This window comes from Engraulis encrasicolus, chromosome 2 (genome assembly GCF_034702125.1).
Source record: "Engraulis encrasicolus isolate BLACKSEA-1 chromosome 2, IST_EnEncr_1.0, whole genome shotgun sequence".
NCBI classification, from domain to species: Eukaryota; Metazoa; Chordata; class Actinopteri; order Clupeiformes; family Engraulidae; genus Engraulis; species Engraulis encrasicolus.
Genome location: NC_085858.1, coordinates 35,583,517 through 35,610,921, shown reverse-complemented (window position 1 = coordinate 35,610,921; position 27,405 = coordinate 35,583,517). Strand labels below are relative to the sequence as shown.

At 43.1% G+C, this 27,405-nt stretch overlaps 1 protein-coding gene across 1 annotated transcript in view; it reads right to left on the bottom strand.

The window, feature by feature from the left end:
* Window positions 1-4,736: 4,736 nt before the first annotated feature.
* Window positions 4,737-27,405, bottom strand: part of LOC134438064 (sodium channel protein type 4 subunit alpha B-like) — a 49,311-nt gene continuing 26,642 nt past the window's right edge. The window contains exons 15-27 of the mRNA XM_063187655.1: window positions 27,174-27,405; window positions 26,721-26,912; window positions 21,359-21,479; window positions 19,642-19,796; window positions 16,949-17,122; window positions 16,276-16,398; window positions 15,823-15,998; window positions 13,145-13,250; window positions 12,474-12,527; window positions 11,947-12,084; window positions 11,547-11,651; window positions 10,892-11,162; window positions 4,737-10,595 (exon numbers count right to left, since the gene is read on the bottom strand). The exon at window positions 27,174-27,405 is cut by the window's right edge and continues 71 nt beyond it. Of these exons, the coding sequence (XP_063043725.1) occupies window positions 9,343-10,595; window positions 10,892-11,162; window positions 11,547-11,651; window positions 11,947-12,084; window positions 12,474-12,527; window positions 13,145-13,250; window positions 15,823-15,998; window positions 16,276-16,398; window positions 16,949-17,122; window positions 19,642-19,796; window positions 21,359-21,479; window positions 26,721-26,912; window positions 27,174-27,405 (3,100 nt within the window). The 3' untranslated portion in view covers window positions 4,737-9,342. The remainder of the gene's footprint in view (window positions 10,596-10,891; window positions 11,163-11,546; window positions 11,652-11,946; window positions 12,085-12,473; window positions 12,528-13,144; window positions 13,251-15,822; window positions 15,999-16,275; window positions 16,399-16,948; window positions 17,123-19,641; window positions 19,797-21,358; window positions 21,480-26,720; window positions 26,913-27,173) is intronic.

Below are 27,405 nucleotides of genomic sequence, written 5' to 3'. Positions count from 1 at the left end.
ACACAAAAACACACTCACACACCACCACACAGAAACACACACAAGTACACACACACGCACACACACACACACACACACACAAGTTTTTGTCCCCAAGGAACACTGTGGTATGTGTACCCTCCCACCCTCTTCCTTCTTAGACTCTTACTTTCCCCTCCCAGCAATGCTTCCTCCACATATTCATACAGACAACCACACATAAGCATACACACGCAATGTACTTCCTTCCCATATATATACAGTACACTTACACGCACAAACCCATGCACGCACGCACGCACGTTCCCACGCGCACACACCCTTGTCTGTACCACTTGTGTCCTCTCATGTTGCACCTCCAAAGGCCAGTTGACGGGTTGGCGGTGAGGCACTTCCACTTGGTGACACAAGAGCTCTCTGCCGTCCCATGTTCACCTCTCAAAGAACAATACAGGCCAGGCCTCCTCACACACCACCCTACTGTACGCCCGAATCCAGCTAGTGCATTGACACACAGATGCATGCATGTGTGCATGCACGACCGCTAATAAGCATGCGTGCACAGACATGTGAGCACACACACATAGACATTGAAAATATATTGGCATACATTTTGTAAATTGACATTGAGAATGTTTAATAAGGGTCATGATCATATGCTGTATATTTTGCGAAGGGTTATCAGCCACATCCAACCCACTTTCTCTGTGTGATCAAGACACACCTCAGGAGGTCTGGCCAAGGGGCCTAGGTCTACCTGGACACAATAGCCTTAGTCTCACTGCAGGGCCAGCCCCGGGCTGGCCCGGACAAAAGGGGGCTGACGGTGATCTCATCAAAAGGGGGCTAGGTGCTAAAGATGGCCGCCGGGCCAGGTTGTGGGGCTTAAGGCCGCTTTTCCTGGCCCGTCGAATTCGATGGGCCATCAAGCACCACCGAGGCTCGGAGGCGGGGTCAACCTATAAAAGTACCATTGGCAGGGGGGGTATGTCGTTGTGCGCGCTTGTGCATACGTTTGAGATTACTGTTTGCGTCACAGCTTATTTAAAAAAGGCTTCATGTGCTGGACAAAGTGGACATGAAATAAATAACCTGTATTCCCATCATCCTACTGGGAGGTTATGCCTGCTGTAGCTATTTGGGAAGACATTTGTCTACCCAGCAGACAACTATCAAAACCACATGTTCGGATAGAAAGGACAGAGACGTGTCTTCGATACATTCGTTCCTTTATTTGTAGGCACAAAGGTCATAACGGTGGCTAAGCACGCCAACATAGGCAACATCAAACACACATAAGGTCAGAAAAACACCTGTCGCTAACGAAGAGGACGTTCATTTTGTGTTGCCCATCAATCTGCTGTTTCCATAGCAGCTAAGCTTTAGGCTACTGCTGTTCAGCGAACCACTGTTCCAATGCACGTCTTACGACAGCTCCAGCGTCGGCATTTTCCCCTTCCTCTGCCACGCGGAGAGGTTGAGCAAGTTGTGACGGAACGTCCCACTCTTTTTTTTTTTGCTCGCAAAGATTGTGCAGTGTACAGCAAGCCAGCACCATGTCCTCAACAACTGTGACAGTGCATTCATTTTTTTTGCCCAGACACCTCCATCTTCCTTTTAACCGCCCAAAGGCATGCTCAACAACACAGCGGGCACGGCTTGTCCTCTTGTTGTACAGTCCGGGGTTTGGTTAGCGACGTTATGCTACTCAGTTCGCCGGGTCAGTTACCTACTTAATTCCAAACCTAGCCTGCTAGCATTCAGCATTCAGCTATGTTTACGAGCATAGCCTAGACTACTGGCAAACACTACACACATAATACTATCTATATGCTGATGCGGGGCGAAAGTGGGCTGTGCCCGACTGACGTTTCACAAACAAGGCGTGTACCTGAATGTGCCTGGGGTCGGCTATGAGTCCGATCAGGCAAAAAATGGCCCGGGGCCGGCAGCTCCGAGCCGGCCACTCTCCTGAGCCCCGGGCGGCCCCGGGCCGCTGAAGCGCGGTAATGAGATCAAGGCTAATGGGAGCCCCCACAGCTTGGAGACAGACGGGGGATGGTCACTCTACTACAAAAAGACAGATACACTAGGAAAAGACAGAATTATCTTGACTGTTGCTGTTAGGAAGAGGTCACAGGAGAACAGAATGCAAAAATGCTTTAGTTATTTGTAACTTCATGCCAGATGCTTTGGATAAATAAACCCGCTAAAATCAAGAATTGGACATCATGCTCTCTGACTCTTTAAAAAGAACACGCTGGATTCTAGCCAACACATAGTAAGTTTGGAAAATGATTTTGAAATGGGTTTACAACGTTTGGAACAAAATGGCTATAATCCAACAACATGCAGCGTGCATGCGCGCGCAAACATACCCGCATACACTCACTCGCACACACACATGCATATGCAGTCTCAGTCTGCATGCGCGCACACACTCACACACACACATTCACACGGATCATATAGTGCTGTACTGAATTTAGCAACAGTCTCATGTCACAATAAATCTACAGATGCATGCACTTGTGCTCTCTACATTATAAGTAATGATTACTACATTTACAAAACCACACTTACACGTAGTCCATTATATATTTACCGGTGAAATCACTAACACATACATTGCATACATTACACTGACTCCAGCACTGGCACTGCCAATAACAACGGTGGAATGGCAGCACAAGGCTGGTGTTGACTCTCTCCACAAAGAGGCCTGGCCTGTACACAATGTTGCCAGATGTGTCTGATCAAATCCCGCCCAAAAGGTTCTCACAAAACGCCAAAATTCGCTAAATTCCGTCCAAATTCAACAAATTACATTGACTTCTATGGGCCCAAAACGCTGAAAAAAATGCCAAATGGCCAATTTTTTCCCGTTTTAACCCGCAAACGCTCATCCCAAGTAGCCCAATTGGGCGGGCATCCACCCAATCTGGCAACACTGCCTGTACATGCTGTGCATGTCGTGCAGCCTCCGAGTGTAATCCTGGCTTGGACGACAGCTTGGTTTGCAATGTTTTTGAGAGGCGAAGGCGGAGGGTTGTAACACTACCATCGTTTACCAGGTGGAGAGCTGGGAGACGCATGACCAGTGTGTTTGTGTGTGTGTGTGTGCGTGTGTATGTGTGTGTGTGCATGTGTGTGCGTGCGTCTGTGACACTTGCAACCTCTGGTGTTATAAGGTCACAGTGAACTTTGACCCTTGACATGATACACACGTGTGGAACTCGTACACTGAAGCCTCGCATATGCCTCAGATCTCCCTCTCCCTCTCCCTCTCTCAGACACACACTCGCTCTCTCTCTCTCTCTCTCTCTCTCTCACACACACACACACACACACACACACACACACACACACACACACACACACACACACACACACACACACACACACACACACAAACACATGAAAAGGTGGATCTTCTCCATGTGCGCCATTTTCAATATCCAGAAACATTTTTAGCTGCAAAAATTACAGTACTTTGATAATACTAGTAAATATTAGCTTATTACTTAGTAAATATTCATGAAAAGATCAACTTTGGCAATAGGCAGCCCCGTTTCAGTGAGCAGCATAGTTGCAATACCTATGCTGGCTGGCCACATTCCTACAAACAGCACCTTTAACAACAAAATGTGTAAATGTTCGAGAGGAGAGAGATACCCACTCAACCCCCTTTGAGGTCTGGCCACATGGGTATCACAAGAGCTCTTTTTGCATACTCAACTGTGACATTTACAGTACGCCAAGCACATCGAACTGTGTGTTTCCTTGGAAATTCACTTCGATCAATCAGGATGAAACATCACCAACAAACTTGAAGGTGCTGTTTGTTACACATCACTCTTCGCATTGAGGTCAGGTTTTTTTATTTTATTCTTTTCCTTTTTTTTGTCTTTTGACTTCATTTTTTATGACAGGACATTGAAGGAGTGACAGGAAACTATTAGAGATTGAAAGTGACGTCACTTCCCCTGATTTCATGGGACCTCAATGGCGTTTTTAACAGAAAATTGTAGCATGTAATCCAATGGTGTTATTAAAATAATATTTCGATCCCCTTCGAGTTGTACCACGAGCTCCACATAGCCTATGTTGTTTTTGATATTTTTGTTTAATTTTTCGTACAAACCCCCAAACTTTTTAGAAGGGTGTGTTTCTTCACATTTTTCATGCAGATGGCCTTAGGACAAAATATTGATACTTCTGCATGAATAATCTATATCTAGCCTGTTAAACAGCATATTTATAGCCAGGGCATATAATGGCTGAAATCAGAAGATATTTACTTGCTACCATGTTGTTAGATGGTCAGCTTAGGTCCCGTGAAATGCGGAACTAAGGGGCAGGACTTCCAAGCTCTATGGTGGAAGAGAGATGTGGGGAAGGACCGGCATAGAACTCGGGACGGAATCGAACCCGGGTCGCCGGGGTAGCAGCCCAGTGCCCTACCGTTAGAACCACGGCAGGGCCGAGGTCAGGTTTATACTGCACCCGATCCAAACATTTTCTCAATGTTGTCGAGCTGCGACACCAGCTTCCGCTTCACGTTTACAGTACACTGTTACCATGGTAGCCACATCTCTTAAATCACATAACTGGACTGAAACAGGAATCCCAAAAATGTAACGCCGTAGGCTCGATGATGAAACTTAGCAACGCGCACCCTTGTTGTAAATACACTCGGTGACTTAACAGCTTATAGCGGGCCAGCATGGCTGCTAAAAATAGAGCAGGGAATGCTCTCCCACATGTTTAAAGTTGTGACATTTAGAGTGAACCAGTAGATGGCATGTTGCAGCTAAAGGAAAAAATCCAACGTGTGAATTTACTGTATCATTACAGACCATCAACCTGTATACTTTATCATTGTTACAGACCCAATAAAGACAAAATAATTTGTGAAGACAAATTACAATTTGTAGTACATATGCCATGCATCAAGCATGTGCATGTGCCTATGCTTGTCATTTGCCAGTGAATATGGACACACATACGCCTACTGTACTGTGACAGTAGTTTGGACTGTAGAGTTTACAAACAGTAAACACAATGCAATCTTAATTCAACAGTGACAGAGTCTGGGACCAAATGCAGTCTAAAAGATTTGAGAGTTGAAATAACACTGTTTTTCTGTGCACTATACAAGTAGGCACATAGGCTAAAAGTGCACAGACATGTCCCTTGCAATGCTATACATTTTATTACACCTGGAAGTACCATATCTCCTCTCCAGATATAATCCATTCTAAAAAAAAAAAAAGAAGAAGAAAATATATGTGTCACATACAGTGAAAATGTTGCTCATTTGCTCTGACACCAGTAGCTTGAGAAGTCAGCTCAAAATGTGCTGTTTTCTTTACAGTTTTTATTGATTTTTTGTGTATTTATTATGCATTTTGTAAAAGAGCTAAAAAACAATTCCAAAATTGTATTCATAATACATATGTACAAGCATCTTCAAGAATACACACATTCTAGAGGGGCTGTCCTTTTTAACCTAAAGCAGAGATACTTCACTCTATTCCAACTACAATCAAACCAAGGCTTCCTTCTTTTTGTTCCATACTGTGTAGACATCTGACTTAATCCAGGGATGCCGGATGCTGCGTAGTGCAACCTTGACCCTTGACCCTAGCTCCTGACACTGCATGATGCAGCATTCAGGCTCATGAGATTTGAGATTTTTTTTTTAACACCTTGGTACGTTACTTCTGAATGAACATGTTCTAATAAAAATGGGGGTCTTAGCTTTTAAATACATTTAATGTCATGTTTTATGTGCTTCAGAGGCTGACATATTTAGGTTTTTAAAGGCCAAAAGTACCTTCTCCAAGAAATATTTTAGGCATTTAGCAGGGTTTTTGGCGGCTGTTTTAGGCATCAATGGGTTGAAAGAGAAATCTGGCATTGATCAATCCAAAGGCCTGTTGTTTCAGGTCACAGAGTGTGCACAGTAAGGTTGATGACTACGTAGCTAATGCTAACATCAACTCAGTTTCCATATGACCTACTTGTAGTTTCATTTGCCCATCCCACCCATGGCCTATTGGATTGATTTCAGAAGTCAGTTAGCGATTCAGTCAGTCGTATTAAACTTTCTCTTTTCTATCATCACTCTGTGATGTGATTAAAATAAACACATTTATTTGTCCTAAATAGCAATTATCTCGCAACGTTCTGGACAAGACAAATGTGTAGGAGCAAAAAGAGATGAAGAGGAAGTTGGCCCACAGAGCAGCAAGGACAACCCCTGGTCTACAGTGTACAATGAAAACACACATAGTGACATCTACCCATTTACCAAAGCATCCTCAAATACAACTCACATCATTCTGATTTTCAGTCTTGGCATGCATAGGGTACAGAGGGTACATTCTAGACCCAAGAACATTCCAAAGTGCACCCAGAGTTCTACTCAAAAGCCCCATAGAACCCTGGTTTCTTCAAAATTCTGCTGGCCTCTTGGCCCTTGACATACTGCTGACAACAATATTGGGGTGTGTCACACTTAAGACTATAGTGTACCGTACAACCCTTTTCTTAACCATTTATAGGACCGAAGACACCGAAATAATCTTTGCCTTTACAGAATAACACAATCCTCATCATAATATGATTTGACCAATGGTTCCAAGAATGTGGTTGACGAGTACTCCAGTGGCTCAATACCAATCCGTCTAGTCACATACAAGCAGAAGAGGATTCAAACGTCAGCATAGCCCTTAACAAGCAGCAGTTCAGCTGACGGGACTTTTCTGCTGCAAAAGGAAATGATCATCATAATGCAACAAAAACAGCAGAACAGGAAGATCAACTTGTCTTGCCTTTTTGTTAAAAAACAAAACAAAACAACAAGCAGTATACAATCTCGACATGTGAATTTACACACAAAAAAATCACAAAACAAAACGAAAACAAGCAGTCACAACACTCACACGTTCTGACTGGCTTCTTCGCTGACGCTGAAGAAAGACTCAAAGAAGAAATGATTGGGTAAGACTTCTGGTGTGGAAAGTCAATAAATTAGTTAGTATATTTTTGAAGAAGGTTAATGATTGCTTCAAAATGTCAAACAGCAAATATGTCATCACATAAATACATAAAAAAATGTGTAGTCAAACGATTATTCAATAATGTCGTCCGTGTGATAAAGTTGAAGCCTTAAACTTAATAAATTATTATCATATTAAATATGAGCACATTCATTCAATAACTCAGTGTCCCTTATGTTTCCCAGTGGGTTAATTATTGTATGGTATTAATGAATTAGAGTATAATGAGCCATTTTGTTGAGGACTGTGACAGAACATGCCCTTTCCTGGCTAAGTAAGGGTTAAATGAAAAGAAATGAAATGTCTCTACATTACAGCTCTTTACATGCAATTGCCAGTTTTAAACTTAAAATTAATTTGATGAGTTGATCAAGGCATCAACATGTAAACAAGGCAATAAAGAACACAAAATCTATGACAAGCCATGAGCTACAATAATCAAAGCATTTTACAAGGCAAACAATAGAAAATATTTTTTATATAAAAATAAATTAATCTAGAAAATAAACTACTTTGTCCGTGACATGAAGCAATAAGTCACCCTATATGCTCGTTTTCGCAAAAGGGTTAAAGGGGCGTTAAACTACATTAAATTTCATTTTATAGTCCAGAAAATCGTTCTGAAAGTAATGAGTGCTTTTGTTCAATATAAGTGATATGTGAACGGTAACATTCACTGCAGTTATAACAATACAGTATATTATTACAGTTATACAAAGGGGGGGGGGGTTACGTTGTTACTGGCCCAGGGAGAGAGGGGGCCCAGAATTGGGTTCTCATTACATTGTATGTATTGTGGGGGGCTCTTTCATATGATTGTAACACATACTGTACGGGCGCGATATGAGGGATTACATTTTAAGGGGGTGCTACAATTTACATTTACATGTCAGTACCTAAGACCTGCTATTTTTTTCTATGACTGTTTTAAATGTGATGTACAAATTCCTTCTGGGGTACAAATTTCTTCTGTGGAGTTTCATTCACATAATCATAATTCATTCATTCATCCATCCATCCATCCATCCAGAAAATATATTTAACCTAAATGTATACCTTAACCTAAATAAATAACTTCAATAGGCCTACTTGTCAAAAGCTAACTCAATTTAGGGACAGTTGCTTATAATCATCCTTTGGCACATTTTAGTGTCATCACACTTTTGTCATGTGTTTGCAAATTGCAATATCTAAGTCTCTGTTAACATCATCCATTTGCTCCTTTACAACAAAGTTACTAAAAGTATTAGTCTGATGGACATGTAATATCATAATTGCATATTAATATGCTGTACAAATGCATACAGTCAGAAGTTCAGAACATACCCCATATAGCCATCACTAGACTACGTACATCATGCACACAGAACTGGTTGACGCCAGAAAAACGTCCTTTGAGACATACAGTGATAAAATAGTAATATAAGGTGTGCTATTTTTGAACATCAGGCAATCAGGTAGTGTCATATAACAATAGTCTGAGTTGACAAATATTCTCATTTACCGATAACGCTACGAATTAATACTTCAATATTTTCAAATATTTTATTTTTTAAATGTATTTTAATGATCTTATGAAAAACATTATAATGGTTTGTCTGGTGTGGAAATAGTTTTTTTCTGTTTTCATTTTTGATTGATTTAGAAATATATCTCGCTCACCATATGTAATATTTTACTATTTTAGTAACAATATTAAGATTAGTAATGGATAAGTGAGAGTAATAGAATACTAATAATTGTAGTACAGTAATAATAAGAGTAATACAGTAGAGCTGGATAAGAGTGTCAGCTAAATATAATTGTAAATTTCATACATTTGTAGTTTGTGTCACCTTCCATACCACTGCTGCAAACCAGCCATGCATACAGCAATAAATAATCACAGTGAGAAGTAAGGACAATATTCAGATATAGAATATTAATAGAAAATCAGTGCAAGGTAGAGGTCCTACCAGGGCAGCAGCTATGTGCATAGGGGTCGTTTTTGTTTGCAACAATCTTTTTTTTAAAAAGGGACCATTGAACATTTATAAAAAAGACCTGTCAAAACTGCTATTGCTACCAACTCATATGTCCGACTGTAAAGTCAATCCCCTGACTAAGAATTACATTTTCACAATCAACACAATCGATCAATAAGCATCAGACCAAGAAAGTTCTATCTTGACTTGACCTTGTACCTGACCTTGTGCAGCCATGAGGTGAATCACGGAGGTCTTCTTCATAATGCCTTTGAAGACACCCATGCACTCACAATGACCTCCATTGACTATCAATCAAAAACCAATCCTGTCTAAACAATGGTCTCTCTCAGACTGTCCACATACGCGGCAGTATTAGTGTCAGTATCCGTGTCAAGGATGGCGAACGGCGCCGAGTGCAGAAGCACCTCGCTCTGCAGAGCCACGGGACCGGACGAGGGGGTCAACGGCATCGTGTCGTACCCCACGTCCCACGAATCGTCGAAGTCGTCGTAGCTGCCGTCGCCGTAGAGACGGCTCATCCTCACGGCGATCATGCCTACCTTCTCGGGCGGCTCCTCGCCCTCGCTGGTACGGTCTGACCTCTCGCGGAACAGGTAGGAGGCGTGTTTGATGGTGCGCTGCAGGATGTACTTGCGCCAGGTGCGCTGGATGACGCGGGCCGCTACGTCCTGTTGCTTGCGCTTCAGCGTGGTGGTGATGGGCTCGTAGGAGGCCTTGGACGGGTTGTTGGCCATAAACTTCTCCTCCATGCTGTCCTTCAGGTTGTCCATCTCGCCCGAGTCGCCCAGCACCTCAGCCGTCAGCGCCAGCAGGATGTCCAGGCAGTGGATCTTGTCGCCGGGCACCATGGGCAGGTCCATGGTGATCAGCTTGATGGTGTTGGGCTTGGGGATGCGCAGCGGGTCCTTGAGCGTGTCGCAGAACTCCGAGAGCTTCTCGTAGGCGATGAACTGCGAGGCGTCCGGGTCGAACTTCTCCCAGGTCTCGTAGAACATCTCAAAGTCGTCCTCGCACAGCGGGTCGGCGCTCTCCTCCGTGGCCACGTTGAAGTTCTCCAGGATGATGGCGATGTACATGTTGACCACCACCAGGAAGGATATGACGATGTACGTGCAGAAGAAGACGATGCCCACGCCGGGGCTGCCGCAGTTGCCCCGAACGTCCGAGCCAGGGTTCTCCAGGTCCGGATCACAGTCGGGCGGGCCGCTGTTCATGATGGGCGACAGGAGCCCGTCCCAGCCCGCCGACGTGGTGATCATGAACAGGCAGATGATGCTGTTGCCAAACGTCTCGAAGTTGAACATGTCGTCGATCATGCCCTCGCGCTTCACGTAGGCGAAGTTGGACATGCCGAAGATGGAGAAGATGAACATGATGAGGAAGAGGAGGAGGCCAATGTTGAACAGGGCAGGAAGTGACATCATCAGGGCAAACAGGAGCGTTCTGATTCCCTTGGCGCCTCGAATGAGACGCAGGACCCGACCGATTCTGGCCAATCGGATCACACGGAACAGAGTTGGAGACACAAAATACTTCTCAATGATGTCTGCCAACACGAGACCTTAAAAACAGAAATAGAAACATGAAGTAATCCAACATATTCTTATTTGTGTACTTTTCTAATAAATTTACAGTGTAATGAAAATTGTTTGAGGAATTGACCCCTACACGCCACAATAATGCAGAAAAATTGAAATTACAAAATATAACTTGAGTTCTATTCAAAGCACAGCTGCTTGTTTAAGGGAACAACTGGAATGCCTTACGTAAATCAACAATGCAGAACAACACATGTTGGGAAATTAAATAAGGATCACTTGCGGTCACCGACACTACACTACACTACGCTGTACCTACCTATGATGGACAGAATCACGACGACAAAGTCGAAAATGTTCCAGCCGATGGTGAAGAAGTGATAGCGGAGGGCGATCATCTTCAGAGTGGTCTCGGTGGTGAAGATGCATATGAAGGCCAGGTTGATGAGGAAGAGGATTTCCTCCTTCTCCTTGCTCTGGTCGTCCGTCTCCACCATCATGGTGATCATGTTGAGCATGATCAGCGTCATGATCAGGATGTCGAAGAACTGCTGGGTCACCAGGTCAAAGACCAGGCCAGAGAACTTGTTCTGTAAGGGGACAAGTGAGCATATACATACATACTTACATAGTTACTAAAACTTATGTTATACTGTATAATAATGTCATTCAAAATGCCCACATGCCCTGTTATATACTACTATATACTTTTTAAAGTATTTTTGGGCTTCTTGGGTCTTCATCATGACAGAACAATGTGACAGACAAAGATGAGTGCGAGAGAGAGAAATGGAGTAGGGCTGGGAAATGACCCAAGCCAGAATCCCCATTGTCATACTGGCCCCGCACATGGTACGGACCGGTGCATTACTGTGCTGCATGCACCACAGCACGCCCCATACACTATTTTCATATACAGTTACATTTCTTTCTTTTATAAGGTATCACTTTATTTTTAGTGGACCTTGACTGACCTCTGGTCTGGGTATAGGTTTCTGAGGCTTCTTGGAGCCCAGTTTCTTCATGGCGTTGTAGTATTTCTTCTGTTCCTCTGTCATGAAGATGTCTTTACCTCCAAAGTAAAGGGACAAAGGACAATTATTCTAAAAAGCACACAGACTGTTCACTTCATGACTTTAGAATCACCAGCAGGGCGCTGTTTGAATATGTACAGCTTTCAAAGGTCCCCCCTGTGAGGGCTGGGCCCTTAGAACGATCATCATTAAATAATAATTGCTGCATTTACACATTTTGCAATGCTGAATAAACTATTAAGCTTGCAATGGAATGTTTGGTTATATTATTTGTTTATATTATATTGATTGCACATTTTCTGTATGCATCCAACGATCATCAATTTCATGTAATACTTATCTTTGCTTTCTGCTGGTTAAAGTTGTCAATGATGACACCGATGAAGAGGTTGAGAGTGAAGAATGAGCCGAAAATGATGAAGATAACAAAATACAGATACATGTAGAGATTGGCCTCGTACTCTGGCTGATCCTCAATCTGAGCAGGATGGAGGGGAAAATAAAAGAGAAAATGAAAATGAAAATGAAGAATTGATGCTGATGAAGAGTGTGCTTACTGCATGTCAGATAATGTCAGAGAATGTCCTGATGATGAGTTAGAAGTATTGTCTAAAGCAGTGATTATCACCCAGGCGTACGTGTACCACTAGGGGTATGCAAACATACTGCAAGTGATGTGTTGAAAAAGTGAATAATAACAAATGTGTGGAGCATGGTCACAATGAGATGTAGGAAAATATCTAGAGCATGATTGAGGGTGTACTCACAGTATAACACACAGGGTTAGGGTGAAGGGGATACACAAGACAAGACAAAAAAGGCTTTGAAGCACTGGTCTAAAGTACTGTTACTGAAGGAGATACGCACCCCACGTGAATCAACGGCTCCATACATGATGTCCATCCAACCTTTGAATGTTGACTACATGGAATATACACAAAGGCAGATTTTAACATATTGAGTAGTACCACACTGTTTCTCAACGGGGGTTCAAGACACACAGTCTTGACACAAACAAGACACACAGTCCAGTTCGGGGGGCTTCGGTGCTACAATATATTCAATGTGATAACATACAGTGTTAAAAAGTGCCAAAAACGATCGCATGCTTGGTATGACAAACTTAAAAGCAAAACTTACTACATGGTTGGAAGGGCTGAAAATGGAATATACTCAAAAAGTCACAGGCTCACACCAATCTTTAACTTTACTAAGATCTTTAACTATGACTTAACTATCTTAGTACTACACTGCTACAACATTACGCAGCGTAGTAAAAAAAAACATTCTAGTAACAGCAAGTTTATGACAAGGGACATGTCTGAACAGATTAAAAGAGTTTACGGTAACACTCTCCTAGCATTATCAGTGTACGTATTCATAATACATTGTGACTCATTATGATTATAATTCATTATAAATGTGCACATAATGCACTGTAGAATGGGCTTGAAGTGAAGTGTTACATAGAAGTTTACATAGTACACATCTATGAGCGGGCAATCATTCATTGGACTGTACATACAGTAGATACATACTATTTGGAGCAGAGAGAGGTATCCCATGCCCACGTTGTCGTAGTTGACCTTGACGTTCATCCATCGGGCGTCCAGGCCGGCGTCCACAAGGTTCATACAGTCTGACCTGCAGGAGTGGCACAAAGAAATGAGCAGTGAGTAGCAGCAGCAAAGATTTTCTTAGTTCCCTTGTGGCGAAGGGGAGTAGAGTTGCCCAGCTGGGACTCGAACCCGGACGTTCTGAGGTAGTACACTGGGGCTCTGACCGCTGCACCAAAGAGTCAGGCACATTGGCGTGACAGTCAGATCACAACCACAGCCCTAGTGATGGTCACTCCATCACACTGCCTTCCCCTTCGGGGAACTCATGGTGTCCCTCATGCTGCTGCCCATCATGCTTCTCCCATCCAGTGTGCCCCGTCATCTATGCTTCACCCATCACTGGGGTCCCTCGCACCGGGGTCACCAATCTTGGGTGTCCCTCACATGGAGTTACGGCTCACACACAATGGGTACCCTTCCGATGGCCTCACGGTAGCCATCCCAATTCTGACACCATTTGTAGCGAAAGGGAGTAGATTTGCCCAGCTGGGACTCGAACCCGACGGGGTAGTAAACTGGGGCTCTGACCGCTACACCAAAGAGCCAGGCACATTGGCGTGACAGTCAGAACACACCCACAACCCTAGTGATGGCCACTCCATCACATCCCTTTACTGTAGAACGCCCCTGGTAGCAGCAGGGCCACTGCTAAGGATTTGGCGGCCCCGAGCATAACTGGTCAAGAAGCCCCCCTAATAATTAAATAATAATAATACATTTTTTTAGTCAATATCAATTTAGGAGGCCCCAATTTTGGGGGCAAAGTGATCGAGGCCCTAAGCGCTCCTCTGCTTACTCTGCTTATGCCTAGCGGCGGCCCTGGGTAGCAGTGAGTAGCAATGACTTCATGATGTAAGTACAAGACTAGCACATGGGGCCTCATTTATAAAGCTTTGCGGAAGAAATGCGCCAAAAGATGGCGCACGCACAAAACTCAGGATGTGCGTGCGCAAGAAAATATTCAGATTTATAAAGCATGGCGCACGCACGTTCCACGTCGATTTCCCTTTATAAATCCCAACTGACTCTGAAGTTGCGGCATATGTGCGCACCTGTGGACACACCCATAATTATCTATGAATATTCAGTGAAACGCCCAAAATGAATATTTATATCTGTGGACGGCGTGCGGAAAGCAGACGGGATAGCCTATTTACCACATGTGGAGCAAAACCGTTTTATTTGATAGGCCTAGAGAACGTTGGGCAATGTGAGGCGGTTAAGTTTGGGAAGTGTACAAAAAACAAAATCCCTCGAATTACAGCATGTGGATGGTTATGTTCGCAAAAGTCACGCTATACCAGAAAAAATAAATAAATAATAAGGATGGCATGGACATGAACCTACCAAGTCATGGACATGTAGTAGGCCTACTAATTGAGTTGTGAACAAGGGGAAAAATAGCTGCGTCAAGGGAACATCTCACATGGCATGTTCCCATGTGAAATTCACTGGTAGAAAATCTATTCGCTGTCTCATGGCACCTCATATGCACCGGGTTTACCGTTGGTCACTGCGCGCAGCTGTCTGCTTTCAGTTCAAAGCGAGACCCCAACTGTCGATCGACACATCCACAGACAGCATGACATCTATGGGCATTTTCTAGTCTGTATTTATTTAATGTGTGTATTATAAACGTGCATTATCAGTCTATAAGGCCAGCAGTCTTAGAAATGCACACCTCTGCTCATTTGCTGACGAACCGCATGAAAAAGAAATGGCATGCAACAACAGAAACGAAGCTGTCCATCAGTATGGCACTTGGCTGTATGCTTGTCTGTATGCCGAATGGCTGAGATAATCAACCATTATCTTTCTATTAGTACAGCTGCACGTGGGACTTGAGCAGATGATTCTGCAACTGTCTTAAATGTTGGCGTAATTCCTTGCAGAGTCGGAACGCACACACAATTATAGCCTACAGATATACTGAAAAGGTCCGTGAGTGATTTGGGTATTTCCAAAAGTAATGTACCCTAAATATAAAATTTTAAGCGTCGGTTACTTCTTTACAAAACATGCATGTGACTATGGATAGGCCAGGTAAGCCTAATTATTTTCCACCATTACCAAACAAACAAACAATCACGTTTTTCGTTGCGAACTGCATTAATGTTAAAGTGGCTATCGTGACACGTGACCTCCGCTTTTTCCCCTACCAATTTCGGGTCGTTCTTCCAGCTACCTCCCGAGGTCGCGCTTTCCGCGTTTGGTCTTTTGTTTAGGGCGTACGCATGGGTAAAACTTTGCGTGTAGCTGCGCATGTTTACCGCCAAGTTATTTTTCTATAAATACCAAACCTTGCGGTGAACGTGGCGTGCGCAGTCTTTTGTGCGTACGCACCTGTTATAAATAAGCCCCATGATATTTACATAACTGTTACACCAGCTCTTCCACTGTACCTAAGGAGATAGATATACTGTGTTGTTAATGAAAATAACTAAAAACCTACAAAAAAACACCACAACTTTGATCCAGCCAGCAATCCGTAAGGCAGGTACACTGTTCTACTGGCTACACTGTGAAGTAAATGTGTAGAAAGTAATGGTGGCAAGTTTTGTTTTACTTCTATGGTTACTTTTGACATTTCTGCCGACCTGTTGTTGACGACATCCGTGAGGAACATCTCCTCGGAGGTGGTGTTCATGCAGTGGTAGAACTTCCCGGCAAACAGGTTGACACCCATGATGCTGAAGATGAGCCAGAAGATCAGGCACACCAGCAGCACGTTGAAGATAGACGGGACGGCCCCCACCAAAGCATTCACCACCACCTACAGTGCATACACCACATGGATATTTTAAATGAATATATTAATTACAGAAGCTTGAAGAGTGATGGGATTGGGTCATTCACCACCACCTAAATCCCCAAGTCTGTCCTTATCATATACGGTAAATTGACAGATTAAGTGCTGAGATGAAATAAACAAATTCTTTCATTCATCTTTCTAAGACACAGAAAAATATTGAGCAGACATAAAACAGGCTTTGGAAAAGAGGCCCTCATACATTACATGTGTATGTATCCTTAATTCCACAAGGACTCACCCTCATGCCCTCAAATCTGGACAGCGCTCGGAGAGGCCTGAGGGCCCTGAGTGTACGCAGGGATTTGATTGGCCCCAGCTCAGAATAGCCCAGGATGTTGGCCGTAAGACTGATGATGGAAACCTTGGAGGACATACTTAGAGTTAGAGGAGTTTAAAACAAACAAACAAACAAACAAACAAACAAACCTATGATTCCTGATTGTGTCACAATACAAATAAATCAAACTACAAAAAAAGATTCTGATGATGGTAATGGAAACAAGATGTACAGTCTGGAAGATCCAATGACAGAAGTAAAATCCTTTAAAATGGGATTTAACGGCCCTGTCATGGCCAAACAGTACAAACACAACAAATAGCAAAGTCCTACTATATCACAAACAGAGGAAACAGTGGTGTAGTCTACTTTTTTATGGTGGGTATACTGTATATTTGAGGTTTTTTTTGAAGTGGGTATACTGTATATATTAGTGCCATTCAAAACAATGGATCAATCACTTTTAAGTGGGTATACTGAAATCCCTGAAATTTAGAAGTGGGTATACTCCGTATACCCGCGTTCTACGTATACTACACCACTGAGAGGAAAACAAAATATAAACGTCTTTCTGTAACTCATTTACACTGCATCAAGTCGCAAAACATTCTAAAACAAATAATCTGTATCTTACATCAACAATGAGGAAGTCAAGCCAGCACCATGCGTTGGTGAAATAGACTTTGAAGCCGTACGCCACCCATTTCAACAGCATCTCCACGATGAAGATATAGGTGAACACCTGGTCAGCGTACTCCAGGACGATCTTAATCACTCTCCTCTGCTCTATGTGGATGTCCTCAAAAGCCTGCGAGATAACGGTACAGTAGCAATGTGCCATTAGCAGTCTAAGAAATCACATTTGCAGTTCAATTAAGTTATCGGTAACACTTTATTTTAGCGTTACATCTATTAGAAGTAATATAATGTGCCTGTATAAGTAACTTGTAAGGCATGTACTAAGCAAAATCAAACATTTGTTAGGCATGTATTTGCAAATAGCCTATCTTGTTCATGCACAATAAGGGATGTATTACCAATTTAACCTTAGTAAGGACCTAGTAGGCCTTAGCTTTTGCTTAGTACTTACAAATTACTTATGCAGGCATGAACATTGTATGTATTGGTGCTTATAGATGTAACACTAAATTAAAGTGTTACCAAGTTATCTTTTCAGGGGACCCAGTGAAGGATGGTGGGATCTGTCGTAAAGGTGGCCACCTTCAACATAGGCCTAAAGTGCGGGGTGAAATCCTGGTTTGGGTTCATAGTACGGCCCTTGGAGGACTTTATGAAATTTGAAGTGGCCCTTCGAATGAAAAAGATTCCTTATCCCTACATTAAATCCAGAATATAATAGAATGGAAGAGTCAGTGTCACGATCTGAATCTTAGAAATTGTAAAGGGGCTGTATGACATGCATTAGTATTTCTGTGTTAGTGTTTGTTTTTTTTAATCTTCAAATATTATCTTGAAATGTATTATACGTATGTTGTACTGTATCTGGTTTGTACTGTATGTCACCATGTGCTGAAGATGACACTAACGTCTCTCTGTGTTATTTCTGTGTAAACTTAACCCCAGCATGTAGTTTAACATTTCAAAGCGATTCCCATTCGTCATTGTGTCAACAAAATTCAGTCTCTGCATTTAAACCCAACAGACACCCCAGGGATGAGTGTGTGAAGACAGCCTTACACTAAGGCTCTCAGTTACAGTAGAGGATGGAGGAAAGCACATATCCACGCACCACTCAGTGTGGGAAATCAGACCTGCTGGGGCGCTCTGGCCGCAAGTGCATTGCCTTAGCCTTAAAGGAGCACTTAGTCACTTTTTGAGTTCATTAAACACCTTAAAGGGACACTGTGTGAGATTTTCAGTTGTTTATTTCCAGAATTCATGCTGCCCATTCGCTAATGTTACCTTTTTCATGAATACTTACCACCAGCATCAAATTCTAAGTATTCATTATGACTGGAAAAAATTCACTTTTCATACATGAAAAGGGGGATCTTCTCCATGGTCCGCCATTTTGAATTTCCAAAAATAGCCATTTTTAGCTGCAAAATTGACTGTACTTGGACCATACTAGAAAATATTTGTTTATTACTTAGTAAACATTCATGTAAAGATCAAATTTGGCAATAGGCAGCCCAGTTTCAATGAGCAGGATAGTGGCAGTACCTTTTTTGACCATTTCCTGCATAGTGTCCCTTTAACAAGTTCTCCGATGCATGGAAGACTCCCTACTCCCTATGCACATTTGAAATTAGAAATGTGACAAGGTTTTGTTTCATTTCTTTAAATCCATACAACAATCTTCAGGATTTTATGATTATAATATAGTATGTCACTTTTGCATTGATGCTTTCAGTTAGATGAGATTCTGTTAAAGATGCGAAAGTGTTGCGGACTGCAGGAAACTCTCTAGACAGAAAGCCCAGGACATCGAAGAGTTGCAGAGTCAAACTTTAACAGTCCTCTAAAAAAGAGTGCATTTCATCCTCCACTATAAGTGTTGCATCAACAATGTAAAAATCCCTGTGTTGTAATATGACCCATAAAGATGATGTCAGTGGCTCTATGAATTTGCAGACCCTGTTTTATGCTCTGTAAATGACAGAGACAGATTCTGCAAATCTCACCAGTCTTCCACTCACCAGTCTCCTTGACTTAACAGTCCTCTTATGAGTGTATTCGATCCAACTCTAAGTGTTACATTAGTGCTGCAAAATTCCCTGTGTTGTAACATGACCCGTAATTCCAGTGTCATCATTAAATTACATTACATTACACTTAACTCACGCTTTTATCCATAGCGACTTGCAGTTGTATTAAGTAGAGAGTATTACTAACAGTCCCTGGAGCAGTGTGGGTGTTAGGTGCCTTGCTCAAGGGAACTTCAGCCATGGAGTGAGATAGGGAGGGATTGGAACCTGCAACCCTCTAATCTCAAGTCCATCTCCTTAACCACTAAGGGCAGTCATGGGTAAGCGGTTAGGGTGTCAGATTTGTTGCCCAAAGGTTATCGGTTCAACTCCCGATGCGCCAGGTTGGGGAGTAATTAACCAGTGCTCTCCCCCATCCTCTTCCATGACTGAGGTATCCTAAGCATGGTACGGTCCTGCCGCACTGCTCCCTTGGGGAGCCATTGGGGGCTGCCCCCTTGCACAGGTGAGGCAAAAATGCATTTTCATTGTGTGCCGTGTGCAGGGTTCCCTTGTGTGCTGTGGAGTGCTGTGTCACAATGACAATGGGAGTTGAAGCTTCCCAGTTGGGCTTTCACTTTCACTTCACCACTAGGCCAGGCTGCCCCAATCATCTCACCAGTGCTCCACTGCTCATGAGGATCATGAAGATGATGAAGGTCTCGAAGTAGTTGTGCTCCACGATGAGGAAGCAGGTCTTGCGCAGGTTCCACCAGCGTTTGCCCTTCCCCTCGCTGATGTCCAGGGTCAGACAAGGGCACCGACGCAGGCAATCTGGGGATGGACCCACAAAACACCTCTTAGACACCTTGGACCTAATAATAAGCATCCCAATACCCCCTTGGCCTCATCACAAGTCTGCCCTTAGTATTATAAAATAAAATAGACTAACGACCCCTTATGGTTACTAAGCACCGCCCCCTCTCAGTTGTCTGCTTCTCAACGCCCTCCAAGGGCTCCCTAGCTGAGCCGTAGAGCCCCCATTGAGAAACACTATCTTAGACCACTGTCATTTTACTGTATATCACAGTATGTAGCAATGTTTCTGTAAATCTATCTAAGCCCATCTTGATATACGACCCATAATTCAATTGGCATCTCACCAGGGGCAGTGCCATAGGCAATCTGGGAGTGTACCCACAAAACATATTAGTGTCTTTACACCAAAAGTGACCAATGCAAACAGGTAGACGAGGTCACTCATGAAGCTTTGACATGAATTCACTCTGTATTTGTCCTGGATGTGAGATTGACATGTTTGAATTAGAGGAGTAGATGTGTGCACATCCCATCCGATGGGCCAGGTGCAGAACAATGAAAGCAATAATCCAGTGAATGTGAATACAGTCCGCAAACACTGCTTGTCTTCTGTGTTATTTTAATGATGCAAGGGGCTCTAGGTAGGATTAAAAGTTTAATTAATCACTGTCCCGAGTCATCCGATGCTTATTTGAGTCATTAGTAGGTGAACGGTGACTCTCGCGACCACTTCCACGGTCCGCTGTCAGAAAAACCCAATTGCAACTTTTGACAGCGCGGTCCGCTTTGAGTGTTGAGGGAAACACTTCTCATCCGAAAAATCGATTCACATACCGTATTCATATTTGTATCAACTGCTGGCATTCCGTGATGAAAAACATTCTCACCGTGAGTTTATTTAAACAGCATTTTTTCCATGACTTTGATAGATTAGATTTTGAGACAGGCATGCCACGGGCACCGCGCAAATGACGTCATCCTACATTGTGCCCCTTTAAAATAACACAGGAGACGAGCAGTGTTTGCGGACTTTATTCACGTTCACTGGATGTTTGAATTAGCTAATCCCACAATGGCTTGTCAACCTGGGATATTCAACAATATGGACATTCCAGTTGGTTTTCGCTGAACCGCTTAATAGCTCATTACATAATATAATATTAGCTGATAATTAAGTGACTTTTAACTTCTGAAATTCTTTTACTGTATAGACGTGCATCTTCACCCGCACATCTCTACATCAAAGTAACCATGCAATGCGAACAGGCCCTACACAGTAAAAAAAAATCAGATTTAATATAACTCTTAAAAAGTTATATATATATATATATATATATATATATATATATATATATATATATATATATATATATATATATATATTAGATATTATATAATATTAGGTCCTACACTAACACATTTTACACTTTGCTCAGTGTGGCCTTTTCAGAGTTTGACTCTCCACAGTGTTGTAAATACTCAATCTGGATTAAAGTAAATTTACTATGGAATATTAATGATATTTTTTACTGTGCAAATGTACAGTACTGTGTGTGGCTACTGTGTGTGGACCTTACTCTCAGTGTAGCACTCCTGAGGCATGTCCTCATCCTCCTCCTCCTCTTCCTCCACCTCCTCTACCTCCGGGCCCCTGTCTACTGTGCTGCACACCGACGAATCATCCCCATCCGGCACCCTCTGCAACAACACACAGGCAGACATCCACGTGTTCAATTACAAAGCAATACAATACAATACAATACCAGATGTATTTACATAGCACAGTATAACAGCAATGAAGTTTGTTCAAAGCGCTTTCATAATACACATACACACATACACATATGCTCACATTCACACACCTGCTCTGGAGGCTGCCGTATACCGCCAATTGTACAGGGATCATATGAGAAAGTGCACACACATGCACACACATACACACACAAAGACAGTAATAATAGTCCTAAAAAAGATAACGCGGGAAGTGATCATAACATAACATAGCCTAATTTCACAACATCAAGACCTAGCCTACTAGCACAGGAAGACTGTGTAGTTCTACTTATGTGAAGGGCGTTATCAAATCTGAAGGCTGCAGGGGAGGGATCTTGTATGCAGACACAGCTTCAACTGGGACACTTCATGATTTGTCTTGTCTGTTACAGTATACAGTATACAGTATACAGTATACAGTATTTTATTCTGTGTTTGTTATTGAAAACAATATTCATACCCCAAGATGGGAAGCAGTAACATTACAAAGTCAGTGACCAACATCTCCCCACCCCAACCCAGTCTTACATACACATCACATAACCCAATAAGTCATAAATGAAATAAATGAGAAAAATGAGTATGGCACATACGTACCTAGTGCACAAACCTTTACAAATGTTATATGACAGTTTAAAACTAGAATGGCATAGCAAAGAAGGGTTTGAAAAATACTAAATGGAAATGTAGGCACATGGACTGTTGTTTGCCATTGTAACAGCTAGAAATATCACAAGTACAAGATTATAGTAATGAGAAATAGTATGGTGAAGATTCTTTTTGGCCAAGAATGTAAAGAAAAAAAAATACACCTTAACCTTGCAAGAAGAAGGTCTGTCGTGAACGTGTGTGGTCATTTGTGGAACTATTTAAAGTTTGTGATGACACTGAAGATGAGTGCTGTTTGGCATGATGAATAAATTGTAAGGCAATCGGTGTAGTTTTACAGTACATGTGTAAGGTGCACTATAAATATACCCATGAGGATGGATTGAGGACACTGAGGAGAGCGCTCTCTCTCTCTCTCTCTCTCTCTCTCTCTCTCTCTCTCTCTCTCTCTCTCTCTCTCTCTCTCTCTCTCTCTCTCCCTCTCTCTCTCATTCTCTCTCTCATTCTCTCTCTCTCTCTCTCTCTCTCACCCTCTCTCTCTCTCGCCCTCTCTCGGTGTCTCGCTCTCTTCGGCTCTCTCTCACTTGCGTAAATCTTCGCCCTCAGGTTCACATGGTCGTCCTCTTTCACTGAGGTGGCAGCATGTCGTTTGGAGATTGATGGGTAAACAAACAACCGAAACACACGCAGTCCCGACCTGCATGCTCGACCTACTGTGGGAAAATTCGGCTCGTCTTCATGACACAGAGGCAGCGAGCAGCAAGCTGGAGTGACGCTTGAAAACTGCAGGCCATGTTGCCGTAAAGGCCCAACAAGCCAGTCTGAACACTTTCCAACCATTTCTCAATAAATGACTGTCTCCATCTAGTTTCGTCCTGAAACTTTCATTGAAATGTATGTGTATGTGTAGTACAGTAGATGCTCAAGACTTTTTTGTGAGGGAAGCGGAATTTGCCTCATGACTCATTTGAGTTTCAACTGCCTTTTTCAGATCATTTGTTAAAGTTGCATAGTGCTGTTTTCACCCCTTTGTGCAGAGCCTCTGTTATAAACTTATTGTCACCAATATTGCAATGACCAAGTCAGTTGGTTACGTAAGGCCCTCAGTAATGTCATAGCAATGCTGTTATGCTGTAGGTGAGCGTTTTCAGGAAACACTGAAGGGGCCCTCCGGCAGGCCAATCAGCACAAAGTGTCATGACATCAGAGGCCCCCATATTACAGTACTACTATCAATACAGTACAGTAGTATTTACTCTCAACTAAGACTCTCCTGTCCAATCCAGGACATAAGAAGTGTCCAAACCGGGAGACTATAATGTCCTCAAACCCATAGGTGACACCACTGTCAATAAGCACCAGAGCCTGTGCATGGGGTTACCAGATTTCTTCTGTGGATTTATGGCCATAGAAATCAATAGAATGTGGTTCAAATTGGGCTGGAAATCACCAATCACATCAGGGAACCCTGGTTGTGCTCTAACAGCAGTCCAATGCACAACTCAGGAAGGTGCCATCTACAGTATGCTGAATCATGGCATCATCATCTCCCTCTAAATTGGTCCACTAATTAACCCACACATGCTTGGAAGACCATGATGCCCATCTGTTATATAACCCACTAGCCACCTGACCTAGTACAGAATCACTGGCACAGTATGATTCTGTTCTGGTGCCAGGAAAGAGGCTCAATTTGCATCTCATTGAAACTAAAGACTACAAGTCATTTAATTCCTTGGCTGCTATCGCTAATGAATACAACCCATCACTGCTGATGTGCTATAGCTTCAAAAAGCCTTGCAAGGGCTGCCATGTGGGCCTACCGTACATACTTGCGTCATAAAACAACATGGACCAATAAATAAACTGAGCAGTCTTTATAACCTGGTTCTCACACGATGGTTGTTAACAACCATCTGGAACATTGTCAATCACTTAGCTCTGGAAAGGCGTAGTTGTGTTCAAAACAGCTCGAACCTGATTGGAGAATTCACATGGCTTTTTTTGTTTTTTGAATCACTACTACTTCAACCACTGTCTTGTGTATACCCCGCCCCGCGATCCCGCCCCGCGATTCTGATTGGACAGGCTGTGAAATATCTGATTCCGTTTGGGCTCGTCTAAGATTTCCAGACCCTTTTGCGAGCTCACAAAGTTTAACGAAGATGCACGAAGCACGAAGGGTCTGCGTGAGAGCCAGGCTAGTCTTTATAAGGCAAATCAGTAGGAAACACAAGAAGGCAAAAGGAAGGACAGAAAAAGAGAAATGAAAGGAAAGTAAGGGGCAGTAAGAGAGAGAGAGAGAGAGAGAGAGAGAGAGAGATAGAGAGAGAGAGAGAGAGAGAGAGGGAGAGAGAGAGAGAGAGAGAGAGAGAGAGAGAGAGAGAGAGAGAGAGAGAGAGAGAGAGAGAGAGAGAGAGAGAGAGAGAAATAGAGACACATAGAAAGGGCACACAAAAAAGATGATGAGAGAGAGGTGAACGAATAGTAAGAGAGAGAGAGAGAGAGAGAGAGAGAGAGAGAGAGAGCGAGAGAGAGAGAGAGAGGTGAACGAATAGCAAGAGAGAGAGAGAGAGTCGGGCGGAAGAGAGCATACATTTCTCATGCTGCTGTGTCAGCCACCGTTCCCACGGTCTTTCCTGTCTGTCGTTGTGACATAAACCTCCCATAGATGTAGTCTGCAGATGCCCCAGTTTAGGAGACACCCCCAGAGCTGAGACACCCTCTCATGTAAACGTAAGGAGGCCCAGGCAGCAGCACTGGGTGGCGTCAAGCCCTGGCGGATCGATGATCAACCAACCACGTCAGACGTCACTGACCTGACGAGCATCAAGCTTCTCAAAGGCCAGATTGTGTAGGTACCGTATACTATAGCTTCAAGTCAAATATGGGGTTTCTGATGGCCTACGGGACTCTACCGTACAAGATTGATACTGCAACTCTAGAGTCAGAGAGGTGTCCAGTGTCCAGGTCTTCTCTCACCTCCTCTCCTCACACGGACAGGTTCTCATGGGAAGAAGATGACTATTGAACTATAGCATTTGCTGATGTGTTACTCTCTAGTTCCAGAGTGTGTGACGTGTGTGCATGCGTGCATATGTGTGTGCGTGCATGTGTGCGTGCGTGCATGTGTGAGTGTGTATTGGTATTGAGTATTGGTAGCCTTTTGGTGCATATGGAACTGCCAGTGAACTCACCGTTAATCGTTTGCTTTCAAGAGGGCGTGCACATAACATACTGTAGGCCTCTGGAATTTATTTCAGAGATGAGTGCAAGAGAAGATCAGTGGAAGGAAACTCACACACCTTTACATTGATATAAACGGTTATCCGTGGTGCACTGAGGATGGTCTGACTGACACATTCACACATTTACCTGGGTAGGACTTTTTTTTCTGTAGCCTCTTACTGCAGATGGGGTCGCCGGCGGGCCTATTCACTATTTGCTGAAAATACTCAACTACATTATGGCAACAATGCTATGACAGTGCCGAGAGCCTTAAAGGGACAGTTTGGTCAATTTCAACATGCAGTTGTATTGCTCACGCTACCCTTGACTTGTCAATACCTGGTGATGCCACATTTTTCGGCTCAGCCCTTTCCGAGATATGAGCAATTCTAATGGGGGCAGCGTTTGTTTACATTTTTAAAAAATGAAACATAGGCCAACTCCAAATATTTTCCCAAAAGGTACTGCTGTTTGCTAGTTGTCTGCTGATGTTTTATAAACTTTTGGATGTTTTTGGGAATAAATAAAAATGTTTTTTTGAAATGTAAACAAAGAGCTGCCCCCATTACAATGACCAGGATCTCGGAAACGGTTGAAGAAGAAGAAAAAAAATCTCAGGCACTGACAAGTCCAGGGTAGTGTGAGCATTACAACTGCATGTTGAAATTGACCAAACTGTCCCTTTAAGTAAAAGATTAAGACATAGACATTACAATTTTGGTGACAGTAAGGTTATAACATAGGTGCTGTGCTAAGGGGTTAATATGCAATAACAGTTTACTATTGCATCAGCATTTAGGTGTGCAAGTTCCCTTCGACTGCTCCTTGACTACCTATTGGAACATATGCAGTACACACCCACCACACCAGGCATCAAATTCTATGGCGCGATACCGCCTTTCAAAAAAGTACAGATTTTAAAGAAAATATCTCAGCTAGACAAGTGTACTGTATGAGTAATACTTCTCTCTAGCTCTTACTGAGTGCTAATGTACGTAACTCAGCTTTCTCTTTTTTTGATTTTACAAATTGCAGTGCTTGAATGTTTGCATTGTGTATTGTGATAGTGATTTCAATGTTTAAATGTGGTGGTGGAACTGAAGACAAATTTGCCTCTCTGTGGAAAACAGAGTCATTTCTATTCCTATTCATATACATGGGTTCGCTGTGTTTGTAAACACAATGTTGTGAGGAGGGGAAAGACACTGGCAGCCAACCAAGCTAATTTTTTTGACCGACAGCGGTTTCCAACAATCAGAGGTTGAGTTGTGCGCAGCTACTTTCGCGCAGTCAGGAGAAAACAAAAAATTAGAACCCATGTATTCATACCTTCTTTTTCTCGCCATCGGCTGCCTCTTGCTCCTGCTCGTCCTCTGAGGCGCTGTCGTCGCGCGTGTCGGAGTCCGACTCCTCCCTGGCGATGGGCACCTTGAGGGTCAGAGCGGTCCTGTAGATCGCCTCCGGAGCGTATTCGTCATCCTCCTCCTCTGGCCAGCCCCACACGCCGTCTACCTTCTTCACCTGCAGTCATGTAAAATTTACATTTCACCAGAGAGGTCTATTTACCTCAGGAAGCACAGTTTTACTTTTACTTTTGCCATCTCTCTCCCTCCCCCTCCTTCACAGTGAGCCTCTGTTATGAAATTGGTGATTGCCAATAAGTTGTTTATGCTGGAACACCTCCTTTTAGACTCAAGACTAATTTAAGCATATGTATGCTCTGAAAACAAAAACTGTCAGTCTAACTTCCTAATTAACTAACTAACTAACTAACCAACCAACCTCCATGCCGTCCGAGTCCATATGGTTCAGTGCCAGGTTGTTGGTCTTGCCGTGCTCATCCGCATCCTCACCACCATCCTTCTCCTTCTCCTCCCCCTCCTCCCCGTCCTCACCCGGTTTAGGTTTAGGTTTGAGACCGAGCAGCTTGCGCACGTTGTCGATGACGAAGGCCTTGGCGTAGTCGATGCCCCAGTTGATGCGGCCAATGGCGATCTGCAGGTTGTTCTCTCCG